The sequence below is a fragment of the Haplochromis burtoni genome, unplaced genomic scaffold, assembly GCF_018398535.1.
Source record: "Haplochromis burtoni strain Fernald_Lab_line unplaced genomic scaffold, NCSU_Asbu1 Contig_656, whole genome shotgun sequence".
NCBI lineage: Eukaryota > Metazoa > Chordata > Actinopteri > Cichliformes > Cichlidae > Haplochromis > Haplochromis burtoni.
In genome coordinates this window covers 18,813-32,350 of record NW_024583017.1, presented here as the reverse complement: position 1 = coordinate 32,350, position 13,538 = coordinate 18,813, and the positions used below count along the sequence as shown (strand labels likewise).

Genomic DNA, 13,538 nt, shown 5'->3' with positions numbered 1-13,538 from the left:
GTGTGTGTGTGTGTGTGTGTGTGTGTGTGTGTGTGTGCGTGTGTGTGTGTGTGTGCGTGTGTGCGTGCGTGTGTGTGTTCTGCAGGCCTGACGATGCACGCGTCCATCCTGGCCTACATGTTCAACCTGGTGGAGGAGGGGAAGATCACTGCAGCGCTGAACCCCGCCAGCCCCACCAACAACCAGGTGTTCATCCAGGAATATGTGGCCAACCTGCTTAAGACTGCCTTCCCCCACCTGCAGGAGTGAGTGTGAACATTACACATATAATCTCTGCTGGAGTGAGTCTGTTTTTCAGTCGATGCTTACGTGTGTGTGTGTGTGTGTGTGTGTGTTTTGTCTGTCAGTGCTCAGGTGAAGGTGTTTGTGACAGGGCTGTTCAGCTTAAACCAGGACATTCCTGCCTTCAAGGAGCATCTGAGGGACTTCCTCGTCCAGATAAAGGTGAGCTCGTCAGACTGTAGCAACTTTGATTGGAGGTGTATTAAGTATTTCCTTTCAGTGTTGAGGAGGTACACAAAGTGTAAGTTGTTAGACTGAGTGTATCTCAGTTGTGTATTTGAGCTGAAGCACATGGAGCCTGTCCCTCTATGGAAGCTTTGTCTCTCCTTATCACTGACTACATAGCTAACTGCTTAGCTGTTGTTTCCACAAATAACACTTTCCTGCCACTTCATGGTCAGGCGGCCCTGACTTTATGGAAGGTTTGTGGGTGCTGTTGGAAACATTCAATGTTGTGTCATGTGTCCTGATTGGTCTGATTATTATTATTTATTTATTATTTATATGATTATTTTTTGTTGTTTATTTTTGTGCACTGAAGTTGACATTTAGGTGGTAATTATGTCAGTAAATCAAATACTGTTAAACCAATTGCTGAGGTCAAGCATGTTGGGTTTTTTGTTTGTTTTTTGTCTAAGAGGGCGAAAAGAAATGAAAGGGAATATCTGAATGATGGGCATCCCAAGAAGCCCAACCAATCAGCCGATCAGATCTTTTGTTTGTGAGCAGCAGCCAATCAGAAGGAAGTTATCTCAAAGAAAGGGAACGTGACTGAACGGCTCATGCAAATCTCTAAGAATGTTGGAAATTAGCCTAATACATGCTTTTAAATGACTTTTTATTAAAAAGCATGTGCATGCTAACCCTGTTACAAATAAAAGTCCATCATTTGGAAGAGTGAGTTCAATTACCAGCACCCATAGTGAGTATTTGATCCCTCACTCCCAAATGGGGGTTTAGTAGTGTTGCAGTCTAACAGTAAAAATTAGGATCTCGGTCGCTGTGGTAGAAAAGCAGCATGGCTTTCAAACCTTGTAGCTAACAGCAGCTTTCTGTGATTGTGTCGCTGTTCAGGAGTTTGCAGGTGAGGACACCTCGGACCTTTTTCTGGAGGAGAGGGAGGCGTCACTCCGACAGGCCCAGGAGGAGAAACACAAGATCCAGATGTCGGTGCCCGGCATCCTGAATCCTCACGAGATCCCAGAGGAGATGTGTGACTGAGCGCCTGCTCAGTCTAACTGTACAGTACTCCAAACTTAACCCTAACCACAGCAAACACAACAAAACCCAAGAGAGGCACTTGAGTGTGGTGGGAGGCCGTGGGCCATCCCATTGGATGTTTGTTGACCAAAATAATGCCAATACTCTGTAAATGATTACCGCATCACCCTGTGGTCCTTTTTACATGATCTGCGTTTTCTATGGAGACTTTTTGTGTAATAACTTTCCAAAACTGTTAATCTAGCTTACGTTCTGTTGGTCTCTGGCCCTTCTCAGACCTGCATGATGAAGTTATAACGATTAGGACAAGTTAACCATGTTGTTTTGGATCAGTTTCCGTCACTTCCCTGGTTCTGTTTCCTAGTTCTTCCCTCTTTCCCATCTCTTTGTTTATATATAGATCTATTCTACACTCAGTGTGGGCAGGGGAGGGCGGGGGTGTTGTGAAAATCGGCCCATGTGTTGAGTTGGCATAGAAGCTTCTAGACCCGTGGTGTGACAGAAAGTGGTCTTTTAGAGGCGCACGCACCGCTTGTTTGGTGCCCCACGGCATTGTGGGAGAATGTGAATCTAATGGAAAATGAATGAAGGCTGAGAGACGCTGCTCGTGCAGCAGCATCTTGTTGCTCATGACTTTCTGCTTCACCCAAAAAACTGAGCTGCTGCTGCCAGCGTGAGGTTTTTTTTTCAGGGAAAGCAAAAGCAAATATGTGCATATCATCCCAATTGTATAGCATCTTTAATACCATGGGAACATTTTTTTTTCCTCTTATTCTGTTATTTCTTTTTGTTGTGGGTGTGTGCGCGTGTGTGCTGTCGCCTAGTCGACATCAGCGTTTTGTTTTCCTCTAAGAGGATTGTTGCTCATTTGTGAGCCTTCATTAATGGGATGTTTTAAGGAAGTGGCGGAGGTATTTATGGGCTCTTTGGTTGGTTGCATCTTTATAACAACTCCTGTTTAACTCAGATGGCTTTGGAGATTTTGAATTGTACTAATTTAGATTGTTTACCATGCAGTAGTGCTTCAAGACACTACCTTTAGAGCAAAATGAGAAATAAACCTGGGTTTACATTTAATTTTGTATTTTTGCATTTTTCATTTGTAACTGTTTGAGTTTTGTCCAAATAAAGGCTTTTTTTTTTTTTTTTTCTTGTCCAGAGAGTAAATGAATTGCCAGTGAGTTTAATTAGGAAGAATGTATAAATCCAAATAAGCATCCAATCTCTAATGGCAGATTTCCCTTCTCAAGGTGTTACATTTGTTGTGAACTTTTTGAACTGATTAAAGGTGAGAATTTTATAATCCTGCCTTCGCTCAGATCTCTTCATTCCACAGCAGAGACTCGAGTTTTATATGAGCAGATATTGTTTGTGTGTCTGAAGACTTCAGTGTTGGCCTTGATCAATACTGAGTAAGAATGCAGTCTTTATCGTGTTACGATACAGCAGGCTTTTTCTGTTGAATTTTAAGTCATCGCTGCCATAGCTGACTAAACTCTAAACCTAACCTAACATTGTAACATACAGCCTTTGTTAGTGAGAGCTTTACTCACTAGCTTTTTCTTGTGTCAACAGTTGAACAACGACACTGACGTTGTGCCGAATTCAGTTGTGAGCTGATTGAGTCATCAACTCTGAGAACTTGTGTTTACTTGTCCAACCCCACCTCCTACAGTGCAGGCTGCTTTCGCTTTCACTTACTATAAAAGACGATTTGCCACATGGCAGCTGGAGTAGAAGACATCTTGTGTCAGATTTGTTGTGTGAAACTAAAGCCAACCTAAACAGGTTTGTTGCGCTTTGACCCGATGCACTGTTAATCAACTCTGGAAAAGGATTTCTGACCACATGGTCGTTAAGCATAGTGACTATTTTGTCCCATCTCCTGTTAGATGCATACATCTACGTGTGAAGAGGAGCGTGCTTTGAAAAGGTTTGAAAACACAAATCCTAAAAGGAAAGCTCAGTGATGACGGATGGCATCCGTCACGCAGGCAACGCGACATCCAACCGTTTCCGCCTGGGCATCTTTAGCCAAGGTTGCTGCTGTGTAAGTGGACTCCTCCACTAATCCCTGTTAACATACTGGTATTAGATTAAAGGTTATGCTGACGCCGTGCCATTGAAAGTTGAAACGCTCGTCTTACGCAATCCCAACAATCTTGTCAGCTCTGATGTAACCAGAGAGGGAGATGGAATTCTAATTTCACTCAACTTTTCATTTCCTTGTGTCCCAGAGCCAGGCTTCAGAGGAATCTGCAGCAGTAACATTTTAGTTCTGCAGGTCTTGGCAGACTGAGCATCTCTGTCAGTTTGGCGTGTTTGCTTTGATGCTCTCGTATCCAACTATCTCTTTATCTCTGTGGGACCATAATTCAGTCCAGTTGTAACAGGACTCCCCCACCCCCCCTTCCTGACCCAGATCCACATCCTCAGCCATTCTTGGCATCTGCTGTTGAGGAGAAGATAGAACAGCTGGGGTAGCGCCCGCCCACAGGGGGAGAAAAAAAAAAAGCCCACATCACCTCCTCTACGCTTTATGCCCCGTTAAGCCCTGCTCTGGGTCTGTGTTGTGAGCAGCCAGGGTTATTAATACCCCTGTGAGTAAGTCTTACAGGAAGAGCCAGGTTAGCACGCCCATTGGTCAGTGCCTCTCATGCAGAGAGGAGCGGCGTGACCCCGAACCTAGTGGCACATACCAGCCCTCTCTGGGACTTTCAGTTTCCACAAACTGCTCTGGCTTCTTTTCACACAGGAAACAACACTAACACTCTTTGCTAAAGCTGAGAACCAATCAAGTGCGTATTTTTCATCTGGTAGATTGTTGGAAAGGTGAGGTGAAAGGTCATGGTGAAACTGGGGCAAAGGTTGTGTCTTGGGAATCCATAGTTATTCCCCCAGTGTGATTTGCTGCCACCCAGTGGATATAAACCAGAAACAAAAGTTCACATAAGGCTCTGAATGGATTTAGCCACTTGTATTTTATTGGCCTAGGTGTGGTACATGGCACAGTCACGTTCCAGTAAACACAGGAAAGACTAGAACTACATCTCTACCAGAACTTGGTGGAACAAATGTGGCATCCTTCTCACCTACAGAATGAGCTTTACACAGAACGCAGGCAGAATTACAGTGTAAATGTAAGGCTGGGTGTAAATTTCAGTTGATGCAGTAAAATTTCCATGCGACACGTCTCTGACCTTCCACTATGGTGGAAATAAGATGTCAGTTTAAGAAGGTAACATCTTCAATTAGCCATCCAGGAAGATAATCAGTGCCAGTTTAAGAAAATGATTTTTTTTTTTCATAAATTTTTCTCATGACATCTTTTTGACCGATTTTCATATAACATATAATACATTTATCTCAATTTTACTTCTTAACCTCAAAATTAAATTTGATCTCAATTCAGCATTTAAAAAAAATGTCATTGGAGCTTTAGACACATGTTTTCCAGTATCCTGATGTAGTTTTTTTCTTCAGTTCAAGTCAATTTGATTTATGCTTTTTTTTTTTTAAACATCAAAACTTTTTTCTGTTGTGGCATTTTTGTAATTTCTTTCTTTTTTAAATGTACCTTTACTACTACATCCCATGTCCTGCTCTACTACATAAATGTATTTTTATTCTGTTACCAGGTGGTTGCCAAGCAACACGATGATATTGCATATCAAAATATTCACAACTATAACATCTGATGTAAATGAGATGCTACTGTTGTGAAACTGAAATGATACAATGCTTGTATAAGGTGAGATAGGTGCATAAACACAAAGTGTGTCCTTTTAGTTGGTCAGTAGGTAGTTGTGTAATGTGATTACACCATAGTATCTGATATAGGTAAGAACTTATAGGGGCCTAAGATGTACCTGTGTGCCAAGTTTGGTTGATTAACTCCTGATTGTGTAGGAGTTGGTGGACAGACAGAAACTATGTATTTTACAATAAGATACATGTTTGTCATTGCTATGAAATATTTTCTGAAATACAAATGACTTTTTCTTTTCCCACTGGCATGAGTGGACTTCCATACGTTTCTCCAGTTGCCTTCTGTAGAAATCCCCACCTGTCCGTCTTTAAAGAAACACTGAGGAAAGTCAAAGTGCATTTCTAATGAGCCGAGATGGGTCCACAGTTCTGCTGTTTTTGTGGACTGGATGCAGCTGAACAAACACACAGTGGGCCGAGTGAGAGGAGATGTGGTTGACGGTGATCAATACATAGTCACCTGAGTTAAGCAGGGGCGGGGGGGCTGACAAGTGCTGGGGTTGAGGAGCAAGTCTCTGTCCTCGTCATCGGGTTTAATGCTGGTCTATTTAGCAGCTCCACTGCCTTTTTCCCCCCATTAGCTTCTTTATGTTGTTCGGATTTGAGCGTAGCGTGTTTTAGACCTGCAGAGGTAAAGAAAGAAAAAAGTGCTTAGTTATTGAGTGAGACACCAGGGTGTGTGTAACACTGTAAATGTACCTGGGTGTCTTTTCTGAACTCTGTCTGACTTGAGAGGAGCTCCTAAATTGCACTTCAAGTCTGGAGTAGATCCCCCCTGCAGGCTGTAACACACACACACACACACACACACACACACACACACACACACACACACAGAGAGAGTCCGGAAGAAAAACACACACACTACACACACACACACACACACACACACACACACACACACACACAGAGAGAGTCCGGAAGAAAAACAATCCAACATGAGGCAGCTGCACAAACAAGGACAGCAGGTCTGACAGCTCAGCACCAATCTTGACCACATGATGTGAAGAAAGACAATAAATCCTGGTCAAAGTCACATTTCCTGCACCCTGACAATCAATCTCATTTTAGGTGTACAGTAAATAAACAGCCACCTCTTTAGTATCCTTGGATTTACTCTGTTCCTGGTCTCCAAACCTCATCTTTGTCAGGTAGCCAATGATCTCCACCATGCGGCGCTGGTCTGGTTAACATGCAAAGAAAGTGGTTAATGCAAGACTGAAAGAACGTAGTCTGACTCAGTGGCTTAAAATAGAAAAGCATCAATGAGTCCTCCTTTACCTTCCTCTCGCTGAGCGTCCTGGTTGTAGCGCATAGAGCGAGAGCTGTCCCACTTACTCTTCTGGACGCTTACTCTACAACACACACAAACACCCACAGAGCGAGCACCAGTTAACTTCAAACAGCAAACACGAGAAATTGATTGAAAAAAACGTATAATCTATGTTATTGATCCAGCTTTACAGCAGAGAAATTCGTTCAGATTATGTTGTTATATCAGGTTGGTGCCGTACACTTTCGGCCCCACCTGGAACAAACAGGCACTGAAAAGGAGCAGCTTCCCCTTAACCACAGAGTATTTCCCAGGGTGAGTACCCAGCTTAAGGGGACTATCTCCAGTTAAGTGTGAGAAAAGGCAGCCAAGGACAATGTCCTGACCTGATTCTCCACACCTTACCTGGAACTCCTAAGTCAAAATAACTTGTGCCTGTGACGACAACCAATCAGGACACAGAGCGCCTTCCCACATGCAGTGAACATGGCGCAAACGCAGACTGAAGGAGAAACATTTCAAAACCAAACACCGCAACACACCTCTGACCAGTTGCTGTTGACATTCTTGCTACCAGAAGTCAGATCCTGCTAACTTCCACATAAAGATGGCAAAATGATTACTGACTGGGACTAATGTGTCTCAGAACAGTCACTATATCAACTTCAAATTAAACTTTATTTATATAGTACCACATCCCAACAACAGTGGCCTCAGGACACTTTATACTGTAAGGCATAGTTCCTACAATAATACAGAGAAAACTCCAACAATCAAATGACCCCCTTCAAGTAAGCACCTGGTGACAGTGGGAAGAAAGAAATTCCCTTTTAACAGGAAGAAACCTCCGGCAGAACCAGGCTCAGGGAGGGGCGGGGCCATCTGCCACCACCGGCTGGGCATGAGGCAGGAGAAAAGAAACTGTGGAGGACAGCTTAGATTGATAATAACTAAGAATTAAATGCAGAGGGGTGTATAAACACAGAGAGTGCAAAGAGGCGAGTAAAGTAGAAACAGTGCATCGTGGGAAACCCCAAGAGCCTAAGCCTATTGCAGGGTAACTAAGGTAGGATTCTGGGTCACTTGATCCAGCCCTGACCATAAGCCTCATCAAAAAAGAAAGTTCTAATGTTAAAACCAGACAGGTTGGGCTGAAGGTCGGAGGTGGGTTTTGTGTCGCTATTTCCCTCACTGCCGGATTTCAAAAATGTCAGTTTTGATTTTTGTGAAGGGGTCTGAAGCCACTGACTGGCCAATTGGTGGCATGCAGTCTGTTGATGTCTGTTTTCAAATTGATCTGGATCACTTGGAAACTCGGCTGAGAAACTACAAAAACATTACCTGGCACCAAGTACTACCACTAGAGCAGGGCGATATGACCAAAAATATTTATCACGATATATATTTGAAAATTTGCGATAACGATATAACTGATGATATAATTGACACTAGACAAAATACAACTCCACAACTTTATTAGTGCAAAAAAAAAAATCTATGTATTTTCACTTAAACAAGCAGCTGTTTTTTTATGTGCATTAAAGTTATATAAAAATGAAACAGTGCAAATTTCTTGCTGACAGTTTAACCAAAAGGCATTTCCAGTGGAAACTGGCCGACATATCCTCAGCATAACCATGTATAACATCCACAAAACTTAAAAGAGGTTATACACACACAATACGGTAACATTATGTTGAAGCACAGTACGCATCACTCCGCGAGGCTCCTGCCTACGATAGCCGTAATGCTCCGACAATCCATCAAGCGGTGCGGCTTCGTAGCTTAGCAAAGTCGTACTAAAACATTTGACAGATTCTCGAGCGCCGTGCACATAAAATCGTTTCGAGGTCAGTAAACACAACCAGAACTCATACATAAGGCACACGGGATTATAAGGGGCACGCTCGATTTTCAGAAAAGTCAAAGGATTGATTTTAAGTGTGCCGTATTTTCCAAAAAACACGGTAATAACGACGGCCCGCTAGCATGCTCTACCAAAAATAGTGCTTTGTTGTGTATCTGACGGACGAAAGCTAAACCAGTTCCACACTGAAGTTGCAGCATTTTTACAAACCAGTTCTGCTTCATCCGTTTCATTCAACGATCTGCTTTCGCCCTCATTCTCCGTCGCTGCCATGCTTTTTCCGCCATGTGCGTATGAAAACAAAGGCACTGCGCATGTGTGTTTTACCCATTTTCTATCGCGATATTTCATTTTCTTATCGTTGCCCAACATTATACCCGTATTACAGTGAACGGTATGATATGGCCTTAACTACCACCTAATGGAAAACCCTAAAAGCTGAGCTCAGCGGATCCACTGGTTTCTACCCAGGACTGGTTTACCTGTTGTAACTGTTTACCATCACCAGAGGGCACCAGCTGGTCTATGGGCTACTATCGTTCTCTGTGGCTCTTCTGCCACAGACAAGATCCGAGTCATGCTAGACAAAAAGTGAAGTCTGGATAGCTTGAATACCCATAATGCTTTATTCCTTCTAGCCAAATATGCAAACAAACACAGATGTGGCAACATGAATTCTGTTTCAGTCGGAGCCACGCCCAGTTTTAAAACACCAAGACTGTAAAGGCAATGACACACCCCTCACAACAGGACTTCAACAACAAGTTACTGAGAACATGGTGGCTTCATCCATCTTTTCTATACAGTCTATGAATGTGATTAATACAAAGTGCTGAACCCTTATATTAGCTCCAGCTACATTTTAAAGAATTAAACTTCAATGCACAGCTACTGCCTAGCAAATTTGTAAGTAGGATAAACATGTAGGTCTACTCACGTGAAAGGCGTGTTGTCCCTGGTCTGTGACTGAGGGAGGAAAAAAAGCACATTCTGAAGACAAAATAATGAATGTTGTAAAACTGAAGTAAAAAAGATAAGCAACAATTATGACAGAATATCTAAAAGGAAGTGTAAGTCAGTGTGTGAGATCTTTTTATGGACACACAATAAGATATTGTGGAGTATCAATAATAAATCCAGCTTTTTCCTGTAGGATGTCCACTAATATCAGATATGCACCAAAATGCTACAAAGTCAGTTCTGTATCCATATTTAGGGCATTTCAGTTATTTATAAGACCCAGCTAAAAACAATTCATCCTGTTGTAGGTTACAGATAAGATGTGTCAGATATTTGGGTTGAACTCTGCCGTGTTTGACTTCACTAAGGAGCCGCAGTGAAATATTCATGAAACTGCTGACTCACTTTCTCAGATTTTTCTTTGCGTTGGAAGTTTGGCGAGGACAGCTGTTTTTTCAGAGGTCTGTGAGCCTTTTTGGCCTTCTTAGCAGCTGGAAAACAGAAAAACAGGATGAGATGTAGTGAAGGACTGCAGCGCCATCTGCAGGCTGAAAAGAGAAATGCCTTCAGTTTCCATTCTTAAGCTGTGAGGACTGACAATGAAATGTTAAAAATAGATGAGGTGGTGGAGATGAGGGTGGAACAGCGGTGATGTGCTATGAATAGATCGTGTTTCGTCAAGTGTCCTCATTTTGCTTTAATCACTTAAAGAGGCGCTCGGTGACGAGAGGATTACAGGACTGTCGGGTTAAAGGAAATGAGTAAGCATAACATTATGCGATCATTAGTCAGAGCACAGGGTAACATGAAGCCATCACGTGATTAAAACCAGTCAGTGATGAAAATAGGATGACTTTGGGATTTTCAGCTCTCACACTGCCAACATCAAAAGCTACTTCTGATAAGCTGCCAGTTCAGCCCAGTATGTAACAGCCATGTATGTAAAGTTTCAGCATCTTGTGTTCTAAGCTTTTAACCGGTCAATCAAACCTGTTTTGAAGACGAATAGGTGTGCCACTTTTTTCTGTCCAGCGATTCGTATTAAAAACTTAACGTCTGAATTGCTCCTCCTATTTCTAAGTTCTAACAATATCTCTTCTTAAGCTCTTTATTAAGACCAGAGTAAACTAAATGGATGAATGGACACTAGAAACAATGCTCAGAGAGTAAAATATCTCTTATTTTATGATGAGCCTCTTCTATTTGAACGACGCAGTGTCTGTTTTGTAAATCATCAGCCTTTTACATCTGAGAGGAAACAGTCAGCTTGAGGCTTCAGAAAGAGTCATCCCTACAGCTGCAACACCCAATACCAGTATACCTGGGACTTCTGATCCTCTCAGAAGTACTACCTGATGCAGCTAGTTTTGGGTACTATGATCACCAAGCATTTAAAAAATCTATTAGAGGATAATAAAGTGTTTTCACTAACTTGGCCAAAAAGAAAAACATATTTTAGCATATAAATTAGCACTCTCTTCTCAACAAGTCCTTCAACATGCTGATGTTAAAAATATAATAAAAGGCATCTATCAAATTGCTAAAAGTACTAATTACAGTGTATTTTAATTGTTTCTAGTACTTTAATTCTAGCAGTGTTTTGTTTACGTAAAAGACAAAATATGTAAAACAATTAATAATGAATGAGTCTGTTCAATGAAAACACTTTACGAAAGAGAAAAAAATATCCAGCTGTAACTATAGCATGGATCAGCTCAGTAGTTGAGATCACAGCTCACTGCGAGGAAAGTCTTTATGCTGGTACACAAATGAGCCTCGAAACTGCAACTAAACTGTCACTGCGAGGCAGAGCTGTGGTGGTAATAAGGACAATGTCAAGCACAATGAAACCTCTGCACAAGCATTTTCCTGACCGGAACAGATCCATTATTACTATTAATATAAGATTATTTCATGTATCACAGATTATCATCACATATTATTGTTACTTCCTACATCCACCTATGAAAGTACTAAAGAAGAAGCTGAAGGCTCCAAGATAAGCTCTTTGTCTATAGAAAGGATGTAGCCCTGAATTTATGAGACAGGTAAAGATACCAAAATACAAAAAAAAAATTTTTTTTTAAAGCTACATGAAAATGTAAATGTAACACATGTATAAAATATATAGAATTAAAAAAAAACATTAGAATACAATTTAAAAAAGTTAATAAACAAAGATCTATAAAAATATGTACAAAAAACAAAATATGTACTGAACTCCTGCTTTAAACATGTTTCCCAATGAAGGTAAATCAGATGTTGTCCTGACTGTGTGACTAAATTTTGTGCTGAACGCATCAAAATCAGATTTTACTTCATACACCTTTTTCAGGGTGACATTCAAGCAATTTGTAAGCACTATCAATCTCCATCTTCAAGCTTTTCCAGCACATTACCAAAAAAAGGATGACTATTTCACTTCGCATCACCTCAGTCAGATCATGAGAAATGCTTCTTTCTTACGTGACACAAAAGAATAGGAGACAGATGTTTGCTTGTCTTTTTTCATTCATTTAAAACTAACTGTAAGATGCTTAACTACATTGCAGTCTGTGTTGCTGAAGTCCTAAATTATCACCTTTAAAGTGTTTGTGCTAATAACATCATGTACAGTAAGACAGGCACATAGAACAGCACTGACTGGGAGAAGCTTTGAACAGATGACATACTCGGTTCAATTCAACATATAAGACTTGAAGAATGGACAAGCATCTTTCAAAAACCTATTAAATCTATCATCTGTGATATTATTATATACAATTATAATGTATAGTTCATCTCCCTTAAACAAACAGGCAGCCTTAAGGTATGAAATATTCATTTGTCTACTGTTTCAGTGGCTGATAGTGTCCCACAGGCCTTAATGTGAGTTTGAAGCCATTATAAAGTTTAAGTTGTTTAACGATAAGCAGATTTTGAATGAAAGCGAGGGAACTTCGGTAGCATAAAAAAGTCTATATTCTTTGTGTCCATATGGATTAGCCATATTACCATTATTTCCCCGTAAGGTTGCCAAAAGCACCAAGTTAATACTTGAAAAAACTGCAGCAATACACAAAAATATCATCAATATTCTATTTATTTGGTGACAACGCCGCTTTTAGCCTTTAATCAGAAAGCCTTAAGTTGGCTAGTTAAGCATCGGGCTAACGTTTAAAGCGTTCACTTTGGGGAAGTAACTCGCAATACTGCTACTGCTGTGTAGTCTTGGTTAAATTCACAGCATATTACATAAATTACCCTGCAATAACTAACTGTTATAATAGCGGCACCGTATTGCATCACACTAAGTACATTTCAATCATTTATCCCGGAGTTTGCTAGCTAGCAAAATAATAAAAACAATTTCAAAAATTAGCATGTGTAACGTACACACTCGAGAAAATTATTTACTAGCACTTAAGCAAACTCCCCCATTGTGAAAACGTACAAATCCATCTTGCAGACTCCTTGTATTTTTCGTTTTCCAGCAAACACTCATTAAAACGGCACCACCGGACACGTTAGTGCACTCACCCCCGACTGTTCGGGGAGGGAGGGGGTCACACATTGAAGAGACAACGTGCAGAGCTACAAGGCAGCCCAGGCAGAGAAATGTTGGTTTTAGACTTCTGTATCTGATAAGAAAACTATTCGAAATCAGATAGTGATTTATGGTGAATGAAATACGGTTACAGTTTCACGAAGTTTTAAGCACCAAATCCAAGATTCTTCATTACTTTATACAGAAAAGCTGGACATGGTATGCAGAAAAACAACAACAAAACAAATACAAATAAACGAAAAAAAAGTTTTGTAACTGTCAGTTTCCTTTTAAAATTCTTAGTGTGAACAACATTACACAAACAACCACGTGTGTGCGCATGCGCGCACATATTAGAACGCTTTGATTCCTTGTGATGCGGTAACTTTGCTTTGATCCTTTCTGACGTGGCAACTTTGCTTTGATCCCAAAACACATAAATAGGAGCGCTCCCCTATTGTACTTTATCGCTTAACGGACATTGACCTGACAGCAACGAAAACCCTGTCGAGAAGTTTTGAGAGCATTTTATGACAGAAACCAAAACAAGTTCAGTTTTGTTTCTCACCAATTCACAAAACAAGCAGACACGTTACACCATGTCAGCCAACCAATCCTTTGGCTCAGATGAGCTTGAAATA

General features: G+C 41.0%; 2 protein-coding genes across 4 annotated transcripts in view; one reads left to right on the top strand and one right to left on the bottom strand.

Annotated features, from left to right (window-relative positions):
- The window catches only part of xpo1b (exportin 1 (CRM1 homolog, yeast) b), a 27,090-nt gene extending 22,720 nt beyond the window's left edge, over positions 1–4,370 (top strand). For all 3 annotated transcript variants that reach the window (XM_005949447.3, XM_014329999.2, XM_005949449.2), the window contains 3 exons: positions 86–245; positions 348–444; positions 1,357–4,370. In XM_005949447.3, coding sequence (XP_005949509.1) covers positions 86–245; positions 348–444; positions 1,357–1,503 — 404 coding nt within the window. In that variant the 3' untranslated portion in view covers positions 1,504–4,370. The remainder of the gene's footprint in view (positions 1–85; positions 246–347; positions 445–1,356) is intronic.
- A 95-nt stretch (positions 4,371–4,465) lies between these two features.
- Positions 4,466–13,538, bottom strand: part of sanbr (SANT and BTB domain regulator of CSR) — a gene marked incomplete at its 5' end in the record, with an annotated part of 27,045 nt that continues 17,972 nt past the window's right edge. The window contains 6 exon segments of the mRNA XM_005949459.2: positions 4,466–5,894; positions 5,971–6,053; positions 6,366–6,454; positions 6,553–6,626; positions 9,349–9,377; positions 9,777–9,862. Of these exon segments, the coding sequence (XP_005949521.2) occupies positions 5,858–5,894; positions 5,971–6,053; positions 6,366–6,454; positions 6,553–6,626; positions 9,349–9,377; positions 9,777–9,862 (398 nt within the window).